The sequence below is a fragment of the Aricia agestis genome, chromosome 10 (genome assembly GCF_905147365.1).
Source record: "Aricia agestis chromosome 10, ilAriAges1.1, whole genome shotgun sequence".
Classification (NCBI taxonomy): Eukaryota; Metazoa; Arthropoda; class Insecta; order Lepidoptera; family Lycaenidae; genus Aricia; species Aricia agestis.
Window position 1 is genome coordinate 2,154,651 of NC_056415.1, and position 23,656 is coordinate 2,178,306.

General features: G+C 35.4%; 1 protein-coding gene across 1 annotated transcript in view; it reads left to right on the forward strand.

Moving 5' to 3' along the window:
• Positions 1-15,615: 15,615 nt before the first annotated feature.
• LOC121731023 (four and a half LIM domains protein 2) overlaps positions 15,616-23,656 on the forward strand; it is a 170,976-nt gene continuing 162,935 nt past the window's right edge. The window contains exon 1 of the mRNA XM_042120323.1: positions 15,616-15,746. Coding sequence (XP_041976257.1) covers positions 15,699-15,746 — 48 coding nt within the window. The 5' untranslated portion in view covers positions 15,616-15,698. The remainder of the gene's footprint in view (positions 15,747-23,656) is intronic.

Sequence of the window (23,656 nt, forward strand, 5' to 3'; positions counted from 1 at the left end):
ATAATCAAAGGCAAGATTTTTTAATAATAATGTGATGATTAATGGCATAATATTATAGTGATGATGATGATTAGTATTAATGATACATTGACATAATAATATGCTTTTAGTTGCTAAAACAACGCCAAAATTGCCGAACATTTATCTATAAGGATTCAAGAGTTCTGTACAGCATCTTCGGAACCAGGGTGTACTTCAGCGCAAATTCTTATTTTTTGGTAGTTTAAGCTTAAAATCATTCAGAAAAACGTAAAATCACTATATGTTTCCATATAAATTTTAAGGAGTCCTGTCGATTTCTTATGGATTGCATCATCAGATCATCATTTTTGTGATCATCATGTTCCTAAATTCGGGCTACATCTCATACAACAACAAAATAATTTTGGAAATCGGTCTACAAACGACGGAGTTGTCCGCGAACCAATATAAAAAAAGTGAAATATGTCCTCCTCCTTTTCGGAAGTCGGTTAAAAAGCAGGTTAAGTTATGCCTTACTATATCAGTTATGTGCCAAAAAATTCCCGTCAAAATCGCTCCAGCCATTTCAGAGATTAGCCGGAACAAACAGACCGACAGACAGACAGACAGACAGACAGACAGACAGACAGACATACAGACAAAAATTATAAAAAATGTTGTTTTGGTGTATGTTCCCTATATACATTCATATGCATCTAGTAAAAAACGGTTCTTTTAATATTACAAACAGACACTCCAATTTTATTTATATGTATGTATAGATGTATAGATGTATGGTGTTACTATATTCTGCAAACTTTTACAGTTGGACTTTAGTTTATAGATATACAAATCTGTATCAAGTTTGATGATGATATTTAGTTGTATAATATTGTACTACCACAAAATACAAATGTTTACGCTATAATAAACTCCCTGCACGTGGAATTAAGTCGCCAATTTTCACCAGAGACAAGGAAAAATAAAAGGTTAAACAAAATTAGCCCCGTGAATGTCAGCAATTTTCGGAGCCGCCTGCCGCGTGACTACATGACATTTGCGAAGAGTATTTTTAAGGTTGCGAAACCTTGATGATTAAAACTTAGTTTAAACACAGAGTTATAATGAATCACATTTTCCTATTTATTAAAAAAATAATATCCTTTTATTAGGATAGGATGAAATTTTTTGCGTAAATGAGAAAATGTGTTTCATCATTCGTAAAATACAAAACGAATCAAATGTGTAAAACCTATGTATCTAGCGCAGGCACAGGCTGTAGGATATTCAAAGTCATCTTACCTCTGAACTTCTGGATAGTGAACCCTATGTCTTTGACGTAAGGACACTCAGGTAAACAGTTCAGAACGATCTATAATGTATGCCTGACACGGATACATCACAAACGATTGAAAGCCGTTCTCACCTCGCATTACCATACCGATCTAGTTATGCTGAGACCGTGTTCGTAATTTGAAATTTATGATGCGTGGACTTTGTTTTTTAGGGTTCCGTACCGTACCCAAAGGGTAAAAACGGGACCTTATTACTAAGACTTCGTTGTCTGTCCGCCTGTCTGTCTCCAGGCTGTATCTCAAGAACCGCTATAACAATGAAGACTAAAAAAGAAATAAAATAAATATTTAAGGCTCCCATACAACAAACGTATTTTTTTCCAAATTTTTTCGGCCTTTTTGCTCTATATCAGTTGGAAAGGCAATAGCGTGTAAATAGCTAAATTGCCTGCGGGATAATACAAAGTTCATACAAAAAACACAATTTTTGGCATATTTTGGCTCTAGGTATAACGGTACGGAACCCTTAACCCTTCGTGCCGCAGTCTGACTCGCACTTGGCCGATTATTTTTATTTAAAAAATAGTTCTATTATAGATTTCGGTCCGTATCTAGAGATCTTTACTGATGTTTCGAGTACCTTTAATAAAATTACAAAGAATACATACTTCTTACTCCTTTAATCTTTTCACCGTATGTTCTAATTAGATTGACAAACAGCGAGCGCGATCGCATGAGCCACTCAAGCTGACACCCAAACAAACGTAAAGCAGAGAAAAGTAGAGAGATTTCGCTTTGATTGATAAGTCAAGAGGCATATATTATTATGTATACAGTATAATTATTGATTTATTATAACAGTTAACCCGCGAGCGGGCTTGTTGTTTGTAAATGCAATTTTGTAACTGAGGTTTTTAAAAGTTTATCATTTTAATTGCGTTGTTGCCGGGTAACTGTTAACTAAACGTGGAAGTTAGACAATAAGATGAGCTAGTGAATAGAAAAAAATCCTGTTAAAAATCTTAGACACCAAGTATACAATATATAAAAAGTGTGTCCCTTATGTGTGGAAAAATTTATAATGCGTATGCGCGTGCCCATACAAATCACAAAAAATTTACTCCTTCAGCGCTGCTACTTTCACAGCGAACTCTATGTTGGGAACCCATACACACCAGTATTATCACTTTGTTTTGTTACACGGTACAACCTGTATAATAATTACAGCACGCGATGAAAAGAAATTGTCGGTCCTAAAAGCACCACTTTAGTTTGTAGCCAAAGTGTGTCAACGACGAAAGTGACAGATATATTAGTACGATAGATATAGGTGCCATGGGCTGTCATGACAGATGTCGGCGTGTCATGACTCATGACATGTCACGTCTACGATGATGATGACCAGTGGCGCTAAATCACGCCGACCATTCGCCGCAAGTGAAGTGCGTCGCATACGCCATTGCGCGTGTGATGGCCCGTGCATGCATATGCCGTAATGTTGCCTTGGTGTTGATTGACATTGATATAGTAGTTGACGCCAGCGCTGGACTGTAACGGAAACGTACGAATCCAGTCTTATTTCCAGTAGCTGGCTCTATGTAATCCGTTATAGTAGGTACTCTGACTCGAACTCCGTATCGAAAATCTGAATCCAACACAGCTTCGACACGATTTTAATGCAGTCTCGATATAATGAACGCCAAACTTGTCATTTTCAAACAACATTGAAACCTACGAATAATAAAAACTAATTGAAACTGAAAATTTTTCCTTGGCCGTTTGTTTGACGATTAAAACACTTTTTTGAGTTTGCTAGCCTAAAAAGTATTTTAAACTCTGTTTTCTTCTAAACACTTAACAATTATATAGTTCCTAGGGTTAGCCACTTTTGCGTGTTATTTACAATATTTACATAATACTAGCTGTCCCGGCAAACGTTGTTTTGCCATATAAAGTATTTCGCCCGTATTATTTTACAGAAGTGACTAAATAAGTATGTTACCTTGCTTCGCGCCTTAAAATTTTTAAGGCGCGAATAAAAATTAGAAATTCGTAAATCTCTGGTATGAAACGCGATTCACAAAAAATAAAAATATTGTAGTGTAAAGACTATACCAAAGTATTTTTCAGTTTGGACAGAAAGTGCGGAAATCATATAGGAAAGCAGAAAAAAAAAGTCTAAATATTTAAAAACATTAAAATCTCAGGAACTACTTGAATTGTAGGAATGAAATAAAGTACAAAATTTGTGTCTCTTAATGATCAATCTAATCAACTGGGTAACAATTTTACAAACCCTCGTAATTAATTTAATAAAATAATTTCGTTTTCAAGGAGTCAAAAAATGACTAATTTAAAAATTGATTTTCTTAAAAACGAAGTAAAATGCGCACACGGGAGTTCTACTCTTGCATTTGAAATATAAGACGCCATCGACTCATTGCATTAACTTAGTCATGTCGCGTTGGAAATATGATATTTCCAAATTGGTTAGGACAATGCAGGCTGATCACCTGATTGTCTGACGAGTAAGATAATCCATGCGTCGGATGGGCATGTAAAAAGTCGGTCCTGCGCCTGATCTCTCGCCGGTCGTGTCGGTCTTCCGTCCCGCTGGGTTATGAGAGTAAAGGAATAGAGTGCTCTTGTGTACTGCGCACACACTTGGGCACTATAAAATTACTCCTGCGTAACTGGCCTGGAATCAATGCCACCGTCACCGAAACTGGTGTGGGAGTTATTAATATTATAATAATCACTAGCTAGTATATTATCTATATATTAATACGTGAAAGAAAAACTTTGTAACCCTTTTTACGAAAAATGGGGAAACGTAGGAAATTTCGCACCGTTATAGTTTATTTTTTTTTTAAACGGGCTTTGGCCCACCACATATTCCCACCACTGTATCTCCTGTGTCGCCAGGATCGACAGCGGCATCCAACCACGAAAACCCTTTGATATGATCTCAGGGAGCCCGAGGGACATGCTAAAGCTGTCTTGGGACCCGCAACGAAATTAATCAGAAGAAAATAGGAGGAGTAGGAAGAATTCCAGATTCCCTCCCCAATATAAAGCGGGAGACAGCACAAAGTTGCAGTGACCGAAAGTCAAAGAACTGAAGGGGAGAAGCACCACGGGAATTAACGTTAATAATAATAGTGACTACTACGGTAGAGCTAAATTAATTTATTGTGTTAGACTGTTGCCAATAGTAATTGTGACAAAAACGCTTGAAGGCACGGAAGTTCCTAGCGCTGTCCACGAGATCACCGTAGTATGCGACACCAGATGTGCAGAGTAGGTTGTTTAGCATTGTAGTTCTTTCGTCCTGCCAGAGACTGCACTCCCAGAGAACATGATGAGCTGTTTGTTCAAACATGTTGCCTTCGGTCGAGCACTCGCACATGGGTGATGCTACCAGATTAAATCCGTAGAGTTTGGCCTTAAAATTTCCATGACCGGTCAGGAATTGAGAAACGCAGTGATCAATATCCATCCAATGTTTGGATAGTCGTTCACGAATATTAGGGAAAAAATTATAAAGATGTCGCCCTTTGGTGGAACAGTCCCAACGCGTCTGCCATTCGGAGATTAGGCTTTGCAAAGAGTTTTCTAAAGGTTCAAACAATCTTGCTATTTTATTTCTATCGCGAGCGCTTAAAAAGAACGGGTTGTCAATGTTTTTGTTATGATAGTACATTGTCGCACGACGCTGAATCTCAAGGTCAACGGGTAAAACTCCGGCTAACACGGGCAAGGCTTCGGTGCTTGTGGTTCTGTAAGCTTTGCACAAGAATATAAGAGCAAGACGTTGGCTTTGTAGCAACTTGCGACGAGCCGCGCCGATAGTTGCTCTGTCGGCCCACACGAGGGCCCCGTAGCAAATGCTACCAAGGTAAGTAGCAGTGTAAATTAATTTTCGGGTTTTGAATGAAAGGCCCCATGTCGTCGTAGATATTTTGGTAAAGGAGTAAAAGTTGCGTTTCGCTTTCTCACCGGTTTGAATTATATGTTTTAAAAATGTAAATTTATGTTCTAAGTAAAAACCAAGATAACAGAGCGACTGTTTGCGTTTATAGTTTATATGGTGAAGGAGTGCATCGAGCTAATATTATTTTAAAATTATGCTTTTATCATATATATTTTTAACAAATAAAACGTTACACACACTACGACACTACTACTAGGAAAAATTACAGATTTTTGAGTGACATGCCTATACATACGAATTATTATACTCTTTTATTTATGGTTGAAGTCTGTTGACAACAAGTTGACAAATTGAAAATGGATTATTGTTTTTTTTATTTAATTTTAGATACTATTAGACAATGCTTAAACGGCCAGTCTAAGATCAGCTGAGTCCCAGAGACAAGAATTGAAAAAAACTATGATGAAGTCAATATTTTTTACAAAATATAGGTAGTAGTCCTAATGTCGTTGCAAGTAAGGTCGAATTTCGACCATTGGGCGATCTCTAGTTATTGTAAATAGACTAGCTAGGTATTATTGGTTATTCATTTAAAAGTCTAAGGTGGCAACCCTACATTTTTATCTATTTAACAATAACGAAGAAAGCTCAAACAGCCCGGAAAGAACTAGCGACAGATGTAACGACTAACCCTTAACCCTTTAATGTCAAAAAACTTAATAGCCCCTGTGAGGGTTAATATTATGTTTCGAACCTTTTAGCGAGCAGTAGGTTAATAGTTTGATACTAAATTTATCATAATATTATATCTATTAATATTCAGGACTTTTTTTTTACTTTAATTAGTTAAATTTTTGCCCTGAGTAAAAAGTGGTATTATATTATAACTGTGTATATTATTTTATAGTCGGCAACGTCATTGTCGTATTATCGAAATTCAAATAGTACGTTACCTCCATTATGAGTCCATATGACCCTAACTTGACTACATACTTTAACCTAGATCTCAAAATCTGTAAGGTCTAGAAAACTGATTTTTTGACACAAGTAACTTCTGTTCATGAAAATTAAATGCTCAAGACGAAAACACGATTACTCAAAAAATGCTCGATAGTTTCTTTTTTACAAAAAACCTTGTTTTAGACACATTTTTGCTTGGATCTTCGAAGTTTGCTGTCTTTTCTTTAATATTTTTTAATATCTAAAAAGGTATTGATAAAACCTAAATTTGCTCAAAACACTTTTTTCATAATCATTATAGTTCGTCTTTTATTCAAGTAAAACTAACTTGGCGATGATTCCGCGCCGTCCTTTTTCACCTGGCATATGAAAGACGGGCGTGAGTGTGAAGAGAGAAGGACAATGTTTGATTTTTAGAGTCAGGTGAGCTCTTAATACTTTGATCGCGGATTCTTAGAAATCTATTGTTGTTATAGAATGTTGTTGCGGTGTCCTTACGGGGCTTGATAGGTTAAAAGTTAAAACTATCTTTCGTCCCTTCTCAAGACTCAAATTATCCACATCCCTATATCATCTAAATCGGTTCAGCGATTTCAGTGTGAATAGAGTACAGACAGACAAGCATTCGCATTTTATATGTATAATAGTAATCAAAACATTTTAAACTAGCCTGAGACCTGGTTTATGACACGAGTTCAAAAGTAACCTGAACTTTAAACTCGATATAAGACAAATGATCATTTAATGAAAGTTCGGTAAATAAGTTTCGAGGGAACTTGCAAGTTCACGGTCAGAGCTTTCGACTTTGATACGGGAGCTTCGGCGCTAATTGCGACAAATATAATGTTTCCTCATTAAAACTTAAGCTTTCGATAACTTTCCAACTTTCGAGGTCCATTATTAAATTCTTTTTAAAATTATATTAGAGGTGCTAACTTCTATCGTTTGGAAGTTTCGTCCGTAGATTTCTATTAGTTTCTGTTTATAATAATACCTGTTTAGTGTTTATACTTTTTAAAAGATGATTTAGTTTGATTTCAATCAAGCATTTTTTTTGGTGAAATGAAAAACTACTTTAGATGCGTTACGGGTTTAAGAGATTGACTAACGCGCGAATGAAATATGAGCCATGTGGTGGCCTGGGTGATGTTATGCTGGCATCTCACGGCGTGCCATACGCTTTCCCTATTATTTTCACTTCTGTAGGCTTTTCCGGCTTCAGTGCTGCGCTATTTATTTATTTTTTTGCTTATTTGCATATTATTTTTAAGTAGTTCTTTTTCCTTCTATATTTTAAGCGCGCCTTTAAAGCCTTACGTACCTAAACATTACTTAATTATTAAATTACAGGAGTGGTATGTTACGCACATGAAAGAACAAAATATAGCGTGATCGCGGTGGGAATGAATTGTATGAAAGACAAATCCGACTTTTACATTCACAAAATTTAATTACATTAATAGTTAAAGTAATTATTTTAACGTATTTTAATATAACATCAGGTTTCATTAAATTTTATTTTGATCTAAATATTAACCAAGAACTAGTAGACACCATAATTTTTCCATTCAAGTTTCATATCAATTGGTTCAACCGTTTTCAAAAGAAAAAAAAAAAAAAAGACAAACTTTCGCATTTATAATATTAGTAAAGATATTTTACCTAGTATGAATGTCCACACGAAGTCAAAGCATATTTCTAGTAGATATTTAGTAGTAAGTTGGTGTGATCGACAACAAGGGCGCAGGTGGTGAGAGGTGCTGCTAAGGGCCACGTGACTCAGACCTTCGTTATTTGAATAATGTTTAGAATATTCTAGAATTCTTTTTTAACGTTTTTCTCTTTTTCCAATTTTCAGTCTCGTTGAAAAGAGGCATACGTAGACCGTACTTACGAGTATTATAAGATGTTTATATGATAAACTGTTTTTTTGGAGCCACATCGACATAGAACTGAAGAAATATTATTTAGATTTTAGAAGAAGATTTTTGTCCGATTTAGAAGAAAATTTGTGTTGTGTGCTAGTATTGTAGTAAATTGTAAATAACAAGATTTAATTATTATGCGATTCATCTGCTCAATTACACTCTTTAGGCAGATATACAATTAATTTTATTCCTAGTACCACGGAACCCTAAAAATGAAATAACAATATCCATTGTCGAGGACTCGAGTATCAAAATAGAACCTATGACATCAGCATATCGAGTTAGGCGCTCAATCTATCACTGTGTCACCCTGTATACACGAAGCGCTGGACGTCACTCGGGATACAGGGTGATACAGTGACCTCGCTCGCACTGCATACAGGCTGATACAGTGACAATGCATCACAAATGATAGAGGGTGACACAGGGATCGCGTCACACTGCATACAGGCTGATACAGTGACAATGCATCACAAATGATAGAGGGTGACACAGGGATCACCTCATACGTGATACGGAGTGGTATAGTGATGTTGGTGTCACAGATGATACAGAATGATCCAGTGGCTTTGCGTCAAATATAATACAGGGCGATAAAGTCACAGCAGTCTCACAGATGATACAGGGTGATCCAGTGACAATGCATCACAGTCCACATATGATACATGTAACATGGTGTACCTAAGTGTTGAGTAAAGATGATATAGAGTATAGACTATAGAGTGTTAGGGTCAATTCAGACCGCAACGTGACGAGGCGAGGCGCGACGCGACGCGACCTAAATTTGTATGGATTTGACAGATGTCGTCAGCGTGAGACGTCTTGCGAATCTGTCAAATCCATACTTATTTTGAAATGCATCTACGCGTCGCGTTGCGGTCTGAATCAACCCTTACAGAGCTTTCCGTCACAGATTTAGCTAGCGTTCCTGGCGGCCTACCACAACCTTTCCTAAAACTATCATGTTTCCAGAACACTTTGTTGTAAGATTACAATAACCTTACTTTGATTCGTACCATGAACTTTTTAAAGTGTATGAAAACAATCTTGTTTTATTCCTGCTAAGTGATGGGAAAGAACGAACGATATCAAATTATTTGTTTACATTTATCAATGGGTGGAAGCGAGATAGCAGCTACAAAGCGCTTTGTCTCTCTCACACGATTGTATAAACAAATGAATTGTCATGGGTGGAAGCGAGATAGCAGCTATAAAGCTTTTTGTCACTCTCACACGATTGTGTAAACAAATGAAGTGTCTAATTAGTCTAAACATATTATGTAGAAAAAACTTATTAGTGACTGTAGAGAATTTGAATGGTACTAAACCAAAATATTTCAATAAATTAAACCGATTCAGCGCTAAATTGTTAACAATAAGAATTAAATCAAATAGTGAAATTGTTGAAAAACCAATGCTGAAACCCAAATAAGACGTGAAGTGTTGGTGTGGTACGCTAAAACAAAAAAGTTTTAAGTGGTGTGTGAGTTGCGCGACTTTGAAGACTGTTTCGATATTTTCTATTATAAGGTAAATAGAAGGTACGTTTAGTAAATATTTAATACATTGGTTATCTCAAAACAAACGCCGTTTTTTATGTACATGGTTAACTTTAAATACAAATAAAGTTAAGAATTTTGTTGTTAATACATAATATGCGTAATTTAAAGTCGTACCGTACTCAATTTTCAAATATAATTTTACTAAAAAACAGTAAAAAATGCAAAACAATCTTAAAAAAGTTGATATTTCACAGCGGATTTAAGATCGCTAGTTTGACGTTAAAGTAATCTTGCTCATCTGTCAAACGGTTACAAAACGGAGCTCATGGTACGCTGAGAGCGAATGAATCGGGACATGACGTCACAAAACGTCTTGACGGAACAATCATAAAGTAATCTTACTTTTAAGAGGTGATGGTACGAAATCATAAAGTAAGATTAAAATAATACTGCTTTAAGAGGTTGTAGTAGGCCCCCTGAGATGTTAGTGTCATAGATGATACATCTGTTTTTTGCTCCAGTAGTTCGTGTGATAAGTATGCACGTGTCGTAGCGCCTCCGTGGTCTAGTGGTACAGAGCGCGGCTCTTGACTAGGAGGTCGTGGGTTCGAATCCCGCGTTGGAAACATGTTATTTCCAAGTTTGGTTAGGACAATGCAGGCTGATCACCTGATTGTCTGACAAGTAAGATGATCCATGCGTCGGATGGGCATGTAAAAAGTCGGTCCTGCGCCTGATCTCTCGCCGGTCGTGTCGGTCTTCCGTCCCACTGGGTTATGAGAGTAAAGGAATAGAGAGTGCTCTTGTGTACTGCGCACACACTTGGGCACTATAAAATTACTCCTGCGTAGCTGGCCTAGTATCAATGAAACCGGCCACCGTCACCGAAATCGGTGTGGGAGCTATTAAAAAAAAAATGCACGTGTGTTTTTAGTTTTTACACGTATAGGGGATCAAGGATACACAATATTTTTATTTTAAAATTTAGTGTATTACTATTTTTAGCAATATTCCGCGAAATAATCCTCAACCTGTAAGAAAATGAGTGAGTGTTTTTATCAGTAAGGCGGAGAGTAGATAAAGGACAGACAGACGACAGATCCTTTTTCTGCATACAATTCACAAGTGATCCGGCCCAAGTGTACAATAAATTGTTATGATTCATACATGACCCTGAACAGTGAACACCAAATCAACCGAAAAACGTCGTGCCAGTCCAAGTCATAAGATTCGCAGAATTTCGAAGATACTTTGTGTACCGGAGGAGGATTAATATCCCCTCCCGGTACATAGTTAGGATGGTTTATAATGCGGAAAATGTACAGTTTCTTCGTGATACATGAATATTATCTATGTAGCTTCTTATAATCATTCTTGATATTGGTCTTCTTCATTTTTGATATTGGTCTTGTAAAGATTATGATTGAACGTATTTCAGCAAGGCCAATTCCAAGCAAGACCAAAAAGGGGTACGGACCTTTGTGGCATTGGCCATCTTGTTTTTTTTTTAGAAGTAAATATCGCCATATCTCGGAATATCGGCCGAATATCTCGGAAACGTGACACTTTAGGATACTATGTTACAAACATTTTTTGTTTGTATAAGCGTACTCTTTCCAAATATACCACTTCTATCGTGCTCGGAAATTTTGAAAAAAAAATCAAAATGGCCGGCGGCTAGATATGCCAGGCTCCATACAAAAATGTTCGAACTCCTTTCCAAGTCTTGTCACAGCACAGTCTAATCTGCACGATTCTCTATATATTAACACTAATAAAACACAACTTCTCGTGCACTTTGTTTACCTTTGTATAAGATGAAAAAGTGCACGAAAAGTTATGTTTTATTAGTGTTCAATATGAATTTCCACCAACAACCGACAGTACAATCAATAACATATATTATATTAAGTATATTTTATTTATGACTCATGATGTCAGTTATTTTATTTTTTAACTTCATTCAACCAATCACTACAGAATCGCTTTCGCTTATGAATTAGGTCACACGTAAGGATCGTGTTACATGATATGAGTAATTTTGTTTGTAAAATGGTGAATGGATGATACTTTTGTTTGACCTCGACGGTAGTTTACTGTTTAAATATTACTTCATGGTAGTTAAACATATTACATGCTCTGAATACTGTGAAGCCTTACCTTCCAAAAATATGTAACGTTATTTATTAATTATTACGCCCCGCTTGGTTGCATACCAACTCGTATCTAACGCGTTAACTCTACCTTTTTCACCATAAAACATGTCTTTATTCGGGACTTACGGCAGTTCCCTCAAAGATCATTAACCTTCAATTTGAGAAGAGTTTGACAGATAATGTATGGGGCTCATGTCAAAATTTTGAATCGATTAAGTTATTATTGTTCCTCTCTGAGTGCGGCGGTTAAATGTTTTATCTCCATAACAATTGAGGGTGGGTTGCACCAACTTAATTTAACTATAACTGTAAGTTGTAACTTTAAATAAGTATAACTTTAACTATAACTACAATGCTAAATGTCAAATCTTTGGTTAAAGTAAAAAATGAACGCCATATTTAACCATAACCATAGAGCTCGACAAGGCTTTAAATGAGCGTGGCGAAAAAAGGAACTATCGTTGTCATCATACAAAAACGCCGTTTTTGACAGTTCTCCTTTACCAGCAGCGCCCCCGCCCATGTTCATTTAAAGCCTTGACGGACCAGCAACAGACATCTGTCAAATTCTGTGGTCAAAGTTAAGGTTAAAGTTAAGTCAGCCCTAACTATAACCATAACTTTGACCATAACTGTAATTATAACCACACCTCTAGTGCAACCCACGGCCCACAAACCAAAATCAGCGGTTTAGGCGTAAAAAAGTGAAAGACACATGATACATTCGCTATTAGTATGGAAACTGGGCACAGTATAGCAATATTAGTCCCTACAGTAACGAAACGCCTTTGATGTCGCACGATGCCGCCACCGATGACAGGTACCGAGCCAGGGTTGCCACGGAACGGGAAATAAAATAAAAATAAAATATTGTGCTTGTAATGCAAATGTTATCATTTAATCTGTTTAATCAGCGTGTTATATTTACATATTTATTTATTTTAAAAACTTTATGCGCATATAGGTACAAAGGTGGACTTAATGCCGTATGGCATTATCTACCAGTCAACCTTTGGGCTATACAAGGACAAAGTTGTATAGGTGCCAGTCGAGTTGAAAGATATGATATTGAATGTACTGTCACTTCTTGGTGGAAATTCATCTTCAATATTAAATAATTATACACTTTCCTTGCACTTATTCCACTTTATTTTAATATATTTATTACAAAATTGTTAAATACACGACCGGTTTCGAAAAAATCATCATCAGGTGTACTGCAGGTAATTTTAAATTTTTAAAAAATTTGTAAACAAAAAATGGGTTGTCAGCACCACAAATTTTTCCTACCATTCAGTAAAATTTTTATACCATAAACAATATTTTCTACCAAAAATCACAAATTAAATTTTAAATGTATACCTATAACATTGATAAACTAAAAACAATAATTACTTTAAAAAATATCAGCAAATCAATTAAATGTCATATAACCATAAGTAATAATACAATAATAATAACAATTCATAAAAATACGTCAATCTTTAAATAAGTCAATAATGTCACAAAATAATAAATTGATAAAAAACATGTCATAGTAATGCCAATGTCAGTTTATAAAATCTCTAATAACTAAATTAATTAATGTAAAATAATGTCCTAAAATAAATTTTAAATGTCTTGTAATAGTACCGAATTTGAGAGGCATGTCTGATCATTTAAAAGGTTCCCATATTTCTTGTGTTTGTTTATTTCCAGTGCTTCTAATGCATCCATCTTCCTGCTTTTCAGAGAATTCTGCAAAACGAAGATACAAAGGTAGCGTTTTACACCACAGGTTCCCTTAAGAATTTATTGTGTAAATATTACCTCGATCGTGGGAATCGCAGACACAATAGATTTTCAATAGTTATGCGACAGCCGGGTGCTGCTTTATTGATTTGATATAGACTATCGTGCTTCATTATTATAATCCTAATTTCAAAAAAGCTTTAAAAGTTATGACTACGAAAGTAATATTTTTAGAACTTTTTAAAATAAGTTTTGAATGACTATTATTTTTGATTGCTATTATAATTAATTAATTTCTTTAACTATAAATCTCCAATAGCGGCAGCCGGCTGCCAGCATAACAATTGAAGATCTATTGTGTCTGCGATACCCACGATGCCGATGCACGATGGAAGTATTAATGCATATTTTTTAATCCACACTATTTCTGCTGAATATAGGCTATATTTAATGAGAGAAAAAAGGGAACCGTATTAAGTATAATATTTGTATGAAAATTGTGTGAAAAATCTACCAAAATATTCCTTCTTGCTTATGCTTTATAAATTATAGACTATACTTACTTATCGCAAAGTGATGTACTATAGTCTTATAGAGGACATTAATATCAACGTAAAAGTCCGCGATATCGTATGTCTGACTACTACAATTATTATCATCTTTGAATCCTTCTGGACTTCCACCACACGAACTGACGTTAAAAATCGGAATTCCAATCATGCTTTTGAGAAATTTATGCCCACCAAATATGTGCAATGGGACAAGGCTGCTTATTAAAGAATTAAAGGACAATTTAATTGTAGCTACCATTATCACCGGCCCAGCAGCTGGTCAACTAGCTCATATACCGAGGATACCGATGATTCCAACTGATCTGCCAATCCCATTTAAACGGCTTCAATTTCCGGTAAAAATATCTTTCGCATTGACTATTAACAAGTCCCAAGGTCAAACTTTCAAATTAGTAGGCATCGACCTACGAAAAGAATGTTTTACTCATGGTCAACTATACGTTGGCCTATCCCGAGTTGGAGCTGCTGATAATCAATTTATTTTGCTGCCACAAAATAAAACAACATCAAATATCGTTTACAGGGAAGCTTTAACCCAATTTTAATGGAATCTTTTACGCAAAAAGAAGTATGGTGTAAAAAAACATAAAGCGCAAAAGTACAACAAAAATACTTTATACAAAAACAAATAGAAAATTTAGGTAGGTAAGCATAAAATAATAAAGCATAAAACTACAAAAAAAAACATAAAATATTTTAAACAAAAAAAAAAACATGAAGAAATTGCAAAATATTATAAATAATAGTATCTTCTGCAGGTAAGGATAAAATAATCAAACATAACACTTAAAATATAAAAATATAAAAAAAAATACAATAAAAATGTGTTATATGTACATAATAATTATAATATAGTAGTTGCAGGCTAAATAATGTAAACTATTTTTATGTTCTGCTTAACTTAAAGATTGACTACCTTTATTTAAAAAAAATAATTTAAAAACCAATGTCCACCCGTGCGAAGCCGGGCCGGGCCGCTATCTAGTATTATGATAAAACCATACATAATTATTTAAAATAAATAATTAAAAAATATACCTACATAAAATATATGTTCATAATAAAATACTAAATTACCAAAAGAAAATATGGAAAAAATTGTTAAATATGAATTCCTGTGGAAACTAAATCTAATTACTTATTATCATTCAACTGATTTTGTAAATATAATTGACGAACTCTATGTTTAAAGATATTTTTGTTAGGGGACATCCTGATACGAATATATATATATATATATATATATATATATATATATATATATATATATATATATATATATATATATATATATATATATATATATATTCGTATTTATAATATTAGTACATGGATGTATGGAAGTATGGATTAGTAAGTTACATAAAGTTGAATGAGAGTCGGACTTAAGTTTTAAGTTTGTAAGCTAGATTTGGGAGCTCGCAGGTCATAGTTCCGAAAATAGGATCAACAAAAAAGTGTTGCACATGGACCGGTATAACCTCCGGGTCCGCGAGACTCCGAGTCCGAGAGGACAGTACGAGTCGGCACTCCGGCCCGTCGACACGCGCCGACCGCCAACTTAGATCGCGCCACCAACTTGGGTGAAGTCATCGTTCAAAGTGGCATATCGAGTCCATGTTTTCTGTGTGTTTCTGTGTTCTGTGCGAGTGAGTGATCATGAACGGAACTCCGTCAAGGCGGCCCAAAAGTGCCTTCTCTGAAAGTGTAAGTTTCGCTAAACTTGCTTCAGCTAGTTTTCCCGCTTCTTTTTATGATTTTTATTCGTTAAGTTTAAGCGAATATCGATTAACGAATAGTTATAAGCGCCTTAGACAACGTTTTGTTACTTAAAAAAGTTTTGAAACTTTAATAAAATTACTGCTAACTCTTCTATAATGTTAAACATGATATTAACACTCAGCAAAACTTTCGCCAATTAACTCCGAATTAAAGCGAACTTAAATTCGGTCTTGTCCTTGATTTAGTAGAGCACGACTTACACGGTCAGTGTCAAACTTTTGTAGACAAGGACGGGTGATGTGTGCGGTACGTGCGAGAGAGAGGGAAGACGGAGAAATGACCGCGAGAAATGTATCGCTCGTTCGCGAGAGTAAACAAGTATGTGCTAGAGCCGGTAGAGTATTGGAAGTGTGGTACGCGAACATTACGACGGAGCGCACCAGAAGGAGCCGCATTTCCATGTGCTTTTTTAAGAGGATACACTAGAGCCGTTTTTCCATACAAAGGTTGTTTCCTCCCTGGATAATGCCGGTAGAGTTATAATTTTTTTCCTGATCAGCCACTATTAGCATGTCCCTATGTTTTCTTTTTTTCATAATTTAATTATTAAAAAAGATATGAACGTTCAAAAATCCAAAAAAATGCCCAGATTTTCAGCTGTGTTCAAACATCCAGAAATTTTTTTGGCTGGATTATACAAAAAAAAAACACAGGAACACAGCTCAAGCCTTGCTTTAATTTTAAAATGAAAAAAGTACTCAAATCGGTTAAGTTTTGTAGAAGAAATCAGGGGACAACGAATTGTTGATTTTCTGCAGTCGTCTCTATCGCGCTCTGCGGGGGGAGGCTGGAGGTAAGGGGGACATCACAGCAATAGATATTACAAGTACTTTTTCTACATTTCTCTAGCCCTTGATGTATCCTCTTAAGCTCTAGCAAATTAATGAATGGGAATTGCGGCTCGCCCTGCAACAGTACGTCATAACATGCGCGTTCCTTTAGCTCTTAACACGATGTTTCGACTGTGCCTATTAAGCCAATCGAGACGGTTTGAGGACTATAAAATTTACGGTGCATAGATAAGCGTCTTCGCCAGGAGTCGTTATCACTTATCATAAATTAGATACATTTCATTTCATATTCAGTAGTAGCAATTGTTATTGTTTAGTTTATTTTATTGAGTACGGTATTTATAATTCAGCGTGCAATTTTGAAATGATATAATACGTTATACGTATTACATACAGTCCTGCGGGGCTAAAATGGTAACATTTAGCAATTCCTCTCAATCAATTCAGCAAATGAAGTGTTAAAACTGTCAAACTGACAAATGTCAAATAAGTACAAAAATACAGAAATGAATTGCAAGCAGAGTTGAATTTTGCGGTTTTAGAAAAATGAATCATATTATGATTCATGTCATGATTCTTCAAAGCGACCATTTTAGCCCCGCAGACCCATGCACTAATATTATTATTCTGTGCACATGCCAAAGTTTGTCTATCTGTCTAGTTAGATCTCTTACTTGTATTAACCGTGCACATTTATATAGTTGAATAATTATGGTTGATAACTTGATAGAGATAATTTGAGTCCCGAAAAAATACGTATGTACCGTTCCTTAACGAATTTCAATGTGAAAGTGTGTCTGTCTGTCTGTTACCTCTTCACGCCTAAACTGCTGGACCGATTTTGCTGAAATTTGGTATATGATACGTTGAAACATTATTAACCTATCGATAAAAGTAATAATAATAAATAACCCGTAAGTTATAACTTATACGGTCTAAAGATTGTAACTTGTAAGGGCCACTTCCTGATAAAGTGCCGAATAGGCTATCCACAACTTTTTTGACAGATTCTCCATACTTCATCTGTCAAGTTAAGTGGTGGATAGCCTATCCGGCATTTATCAGGAAGTGGTGAAACAGGCCCTAAGTCTTGAGTTCTGAGTTCTGACTTCTGACACATACTTCACTTCATAACAAGCCACAGTCACCCTGATAAGGCTAACAGTGCGAATTGTTATACACGAATATCAATTAGTCACGGACTGATCATGGCCAACGTAATAAAAACATTATTATTTATTATTATTAGTTGACAAATGCATAAAAAGATGTAAAACTTCACAATCTTGATTCAACAGAATTCAAACGAAGAAGGTATTGACAGAAAAAGTATATAATACGAATGTTATTAAAATTGTTATACAAAAAGGACTGATAAGATCATGTTTTCATACATGATATTATCAGTGAAAGAATTTTATAGAATTCTCAACAATTTTCATCATCATTTGTCATATTATATCTCTTTTACACTCCAACAATATATTATGATAGATGATAATGATTATTAATAAGATTCCCAAAAAAAATATATTCAACATATTCTACGACTTGTGATCATTTCTGGTAAAACAAGTTTTTAAGTTATGCTAAGAAAGTTATAAATTATAGTAAATATTATCGCCTCATGCTACAGTTGGATGCCAAGTTATAAACATAATAAAACTTATTATTTCTTCCATATTTATACAAAAGTAATGAAAGACCTTCCACATATCGTAAAACCGTGTAAAAGTTAAAATTTTAATTAAAATATCAAATTTCAGCAAAATCGGTTCAGCGGTTTGGTCGTAAAGAGGTAACAGACAGACAGACACTTTCGCATTTATAATATTAAGTATGGATGTCATCGTATTAAAATAATAGTTTAAAATAAAATTTTATATAAGTATAGGCTCTGGATTACTTAAAATTTATTGTTTCCTGTACTAACTCTACATCACTGTACTGACCACGTACTTAAAGTTGTGGCATCATAATTTATTCGCAGAGCTACGTGACAATAATAACAAACTAAGGAGTGACAGAATGTTTGAAAGATCGTGAAATTGACGTGACATCGACGTGACACTGAACTGTTCCCGTGGGAAGGTATGTCAGTGGGACGAATCATCGAATTGAAGCGAATCGGGCATTCCCAATTACGGAATGAAATTTAGTATATAGGGGGTTTCGGGGGCGATAAATCGATCAAGCTAGGAGTCATTTTTAGAAAATGTTATTTTATTCGTAAACACAAATAAAACACAATATTACTTGCACTTTTTCCACTATATTCATTAATTACTACAAATTTAACTTAGACACCTGTGTTTAAGTTAAATTTGTAAAAAATGTTGTAATTAATGTATATGGTAATTAATGAATATAGTGGAAAAAGTGCAAGTAATATTGTGTTTTATTTGTGTTTAAAATGAATTTCTACCAAGAACCGACAGTACAATCAATTATATACATTTTATTCGTGTTTTATCGAATACCGAGCAAAGCTCGGTCAAATAGCTAGTAACTATTTATTTATTATCGAAGTAATGATGTTATGTTTAACCCCGGACAAAACAGGGGTGTTATCAATTTAAACGTGTCTGTCTGTCTGTGTGTTTCTGTTTGTGACATTGTAGGCAAACGTTAGGTCGACCGTTTTTGATTCAGTTTCTTTCGTCCGAAAGGTTAAATAGTCGAGCGTAATCTTGGCCAGAATTCATCATCATCATCTCGTTTGCTGCGCGAAAATTTCGTGTTTTTTCTCAATAATATTTATAGCATAAGCATTTTAAAAATGTTGATTCGTCAATTTTATTTGAGCTAGCTATTGATAGTTGCAAAGGTAGTTACTATTATGTTATTATTTATAATATTGTCAAATTATAAATGTCTCGGTATATTATTATTTTGGTCAACAATTATTACCTATATGTTATGCAAACGGTTACAGTGTAATTGAAAATTGAAATCAATTCGAAGTTTGCACAACAAAATAATTGAACTACAGCGTTGGTTGATTAAATGCAAATAGTTGTATCTAAATATTATATACTGCATACTGCATAGAATGTAAATAGCAAGTTAAATTATTTTTAAATTATGTTTTAGAAATAAAATAAATAAATAATAAATAATTATTCTAACCCCACCTATGGTCTAAGATAATATAGAGGCTATTCCAAGTATGTCTAGAATGTTTCTAGTATCAGCTTTCTATATAAAAACTTTTGTCTCCTATTGCTCTTCCTCGTAGAATTATGAAAAATTGTTTTTTAGTATAGTATTATATATTTTGTTTCTTAGTGGGAGGGCCTGGTACCTAACTACCTACATCATAATATTGACAGAAACTCACTGCAAAACTTTGAGTTGCTAACTCATTTTATGTCAACCCGTTTTGCTGTTTATTAAAATAAATTTATTTTTTTAACACAAGTGCATAATTTGGATTTAAAATAAAAATACCATACACTTCCTATATTAAGAAAAAATTTTGTAGATATAAATTGTTATCGAAAGAATAAGTGCTTCAAAGTTCAAAAGCTCTACCATAAACAAGTACTTATAATATAAACAAGTATAATATACGATCTATGGCTCTACATTCTTGATTTAAAAATTATTTGTAGACTGTATAGACTATAGACTATAGATGTTAATAGCCCTTCCATATTTTCACTTTCACTCCTTCAGTAGCAAAGGGAACAATCGCGGACGTATTTAGACTTGACGTCCGCAAAAATTGACATCAATTAGAAGAGATTTATACACACGATTACCTCCATACTAAAAGTAAAGCTTCGGCCAAACCTTCGCGAACAAAGCGACGGCGAAGCGGGAGCGTCTGCAACGCGGGACGTTCGCGTCGGCCGAGCGGGAATAATCTACGGTTTCGTACCGTACGCGTACTCGCGCTGGTGTGCACACCAGTTAAGCGTTCCAGACGCTCCCGTCCCGCGTTACTGACGCGTAGGTTTGGCCGAAGCTTAATGTTGGGCTTTTGGTATGTGAGCGCTATTTTGAATTTCTATTTGGAGAGATGGACTATAATCCTTTAATTGCTAAAACGGAGAGATGTTAAGACTATTTATGTAAGCACTTAAGTCTTAACAGTGTATTCATACTGTAACCACTTGCTGTTTTCAATTTTAATTAATTTCATATAATTAATGTAAACAAAAAAATACTTGTGTCACTGTGCCGAAGTAAAGCTATTGCATAGCATTTTTATCAACTTATGCAATTATAATTCGGATACGTCTAGTCGCACGCACACAAACACCGTACCGAAGTCTGGCAACGCTGAGGTGTTAGGTTTTTTGTTACGGAATTTATTGTTTCGGTCGCCACGATCAAAGACCGCTGCACTGGGATAGTTCCCGAAACAGTGTTGGCAGTTGGCACCAAGCAGTTTGTTCGGAAAATTTTAGTTACTAACCAATTTTGAAATTAAACTTTTTCATTTAATTTTTATTGTTTAATTTGTTCGGCAAGTTAAATCTAAGTAATAAGTATACAGTAGTGAACTGTATACTTAGATTTTGTGCTACCAGCACAAAATGTATGCTGGCATCTGCCACTAGTAACACAAAAACCTGTCTTTACAAATGTGAGGGGTGATTGCGAAGGTCGCAAAGAATTGGACCTTGATCAAAAAATGGCTTCGGAACAAAAAAGCCTTGCAAACCACACTTTATCATTTTGGGTTTTAAATCCACATCCAATAACTTACAAAAAATACTGTATTGCTGTGAAGCTTTTTTAACAAAACTTCCTTTCTTGTCAAATTTTTTATTAACTAGCTAAAAGCCGAGCTTTGTGAAAGCTCACGTCGTCACACCTTGACTGACTGATGATAACGCATCTACATATAAATAAAAATTACTATGTTAGAGCACAAATCAAAAGGCGTGATAGTTTTTCCGTAAAGTGTACCACAAAATGTAAAAGTTGTGGGATATATTAGGGTTCGCTTCGCTCGCCCTGATAATAATTAATTATTATTAAAAATGACATTTGAGTTTCTACATGCCAACGTTGTCAAATGTCGAACAAATCTTGTTTACTGTCTATGCTTGTGCTGCCCCTAGCGTGAAAACATTGCAGTAATATTTAGAATTTAAGTTGTTTTAACGCCTCCGTGGTCTAGTGGTTAGAGCGTCGCTCTCGACTCCGGAGGTCGTGGGTTCGAATCCCGCGTTGGAAACATGTTATTTCCAAGTTTGGTTAGGACAATGCAGGCTGATCACCTGATTGTCTGACAAGTAAGATGATCCATGCGTCGGATGGGCATGTAAAAAGTCGGTCCTGCGCCTGATCTCTCGCCAGTCTTGTCGGTCTTCCGTCCCACTGGGTTATGAGAGTAAAAGGAATAGAGAGTGCTCTTGTGTACTGCGCACACACTTGGGCACTATAAAATTACTCCTGCGTACCTGGCCTGATTTCAATGAAACCGGCCACCGTCACCGAAACCGGTGTGGGGAGTATTATTAAGTTGTTTGAGTAGGTACTCTGTTACGAAAACCGTCGTTGTTCGCGGAATTATGTGTAATTTGCATAATATTGTCATGTATTGTATCAGTGATTTTATTTTTAAGGCTATTCGTATGCGGTCAGCGTATGATCTATACAACTAAAAAATCCTAGTTGTATTAAAAAAATAAATCACAATATATTTTCCGACGTGGCTACAAATGTTAGCTAGTTAAAATGTTTTAAAAATTCACAAATAACTTTTTTCTATCACCAAACCCCCACTTTATTTTATAAATGCGAATGTGTCTACTGTCTGTCGGTCTGTTTGTTCACTCCTAAGCCGCTGAACTGATTCCCAAAAATTCGGTACAGACATGATCTCGGAACAGGACAGTTTTATCGCGGTAAAATCTACCAGAAAAATAAACTAATTTACACGCAAGGATGTTGCAGGTGAAGAAGGGAAAAAGTACAGTCCACTCTTTTCTATTACTAGAAGGAGCTACACAGCCAAGCGAGAGAGAATAGGCGAAAATAAAATACGTATTTAGCGCGAAGCGGGCAAGGAGCAAATCAGCGATAGTCATGCGTCCTGCGTAAAAGCATCGATCAGACTACTGCGCGAGCGCCCGGCCGGCGGGGCGAGGGCCGGCCGCCCGGCCGAACCGGTTCCGCGCGCGCGCGCCACGGAATGTTACAGCTAGTGTGCGAATTTCTGTACACTGCAACATACATTGCGAGTAATTGCCGACTTGCCTAATTTGTTCGCTGCCCGTTATTATTTATTTAACTTAGAATTCTACTTTACAATTCTTATTCTAGTTTATGTAAGTAGTTATTTAATGTATAATACTAGTTGTAAATAATCTATAATTTTGTTGTAACTAAGTTTAGGTTTAATAGTAGTTATAGTATACAATATAGATAAATGACTAGATGTTGTCAGTCGTTAAATTAATAAAGTATAGTTGTATAAAAAAGTGTAAATATAAAATCAACTTTTGTAAATATGTAAAAACTATTTTTGTAAATATAACTTTTGTAAAAGGTATAATCTAATGTAGTAAATACAATTTTGATAAAATTTGTAAAAACCTACTTCTAAAACTTATTTAAATGTAAATTTAGGAACTATAAATTTTGACAAAATAAAATGAATTTTGTTACGATAATATAAAAAAGTGACTGAGGTCACTACACCAGCCCCCCCTTGAGACCGTCAAGGGCGATAATAATCGGGAAATCTAACGGTACGTCCGGATCTCGTTCTATAGGCAACTCTTTCGCGATCCGGTGGACTCTGATTCTCCGGTAGTGTCACGTGTGTATTTTTCTGACTTTTGGGCTGTTGTGTTTGTGGTGTATGTGTGTGTGGCGTGGTGTCTGGGTCACTAAGTATGTAGGCCGGTTTGACCCGGTCTATCGATACCGTGACTGTCTTGCCATTTACCAGTATAGTGAAAACTTTGTCGTCACGTTGCAGAACCTCGTGAGGTCCAGAATAAGCGGGTTTTAAGGCGCCACCAACAGTACAATCACGCAAGAATACGTGAGTGCAAGTGGCTAACTCCTTGAAAACGAATG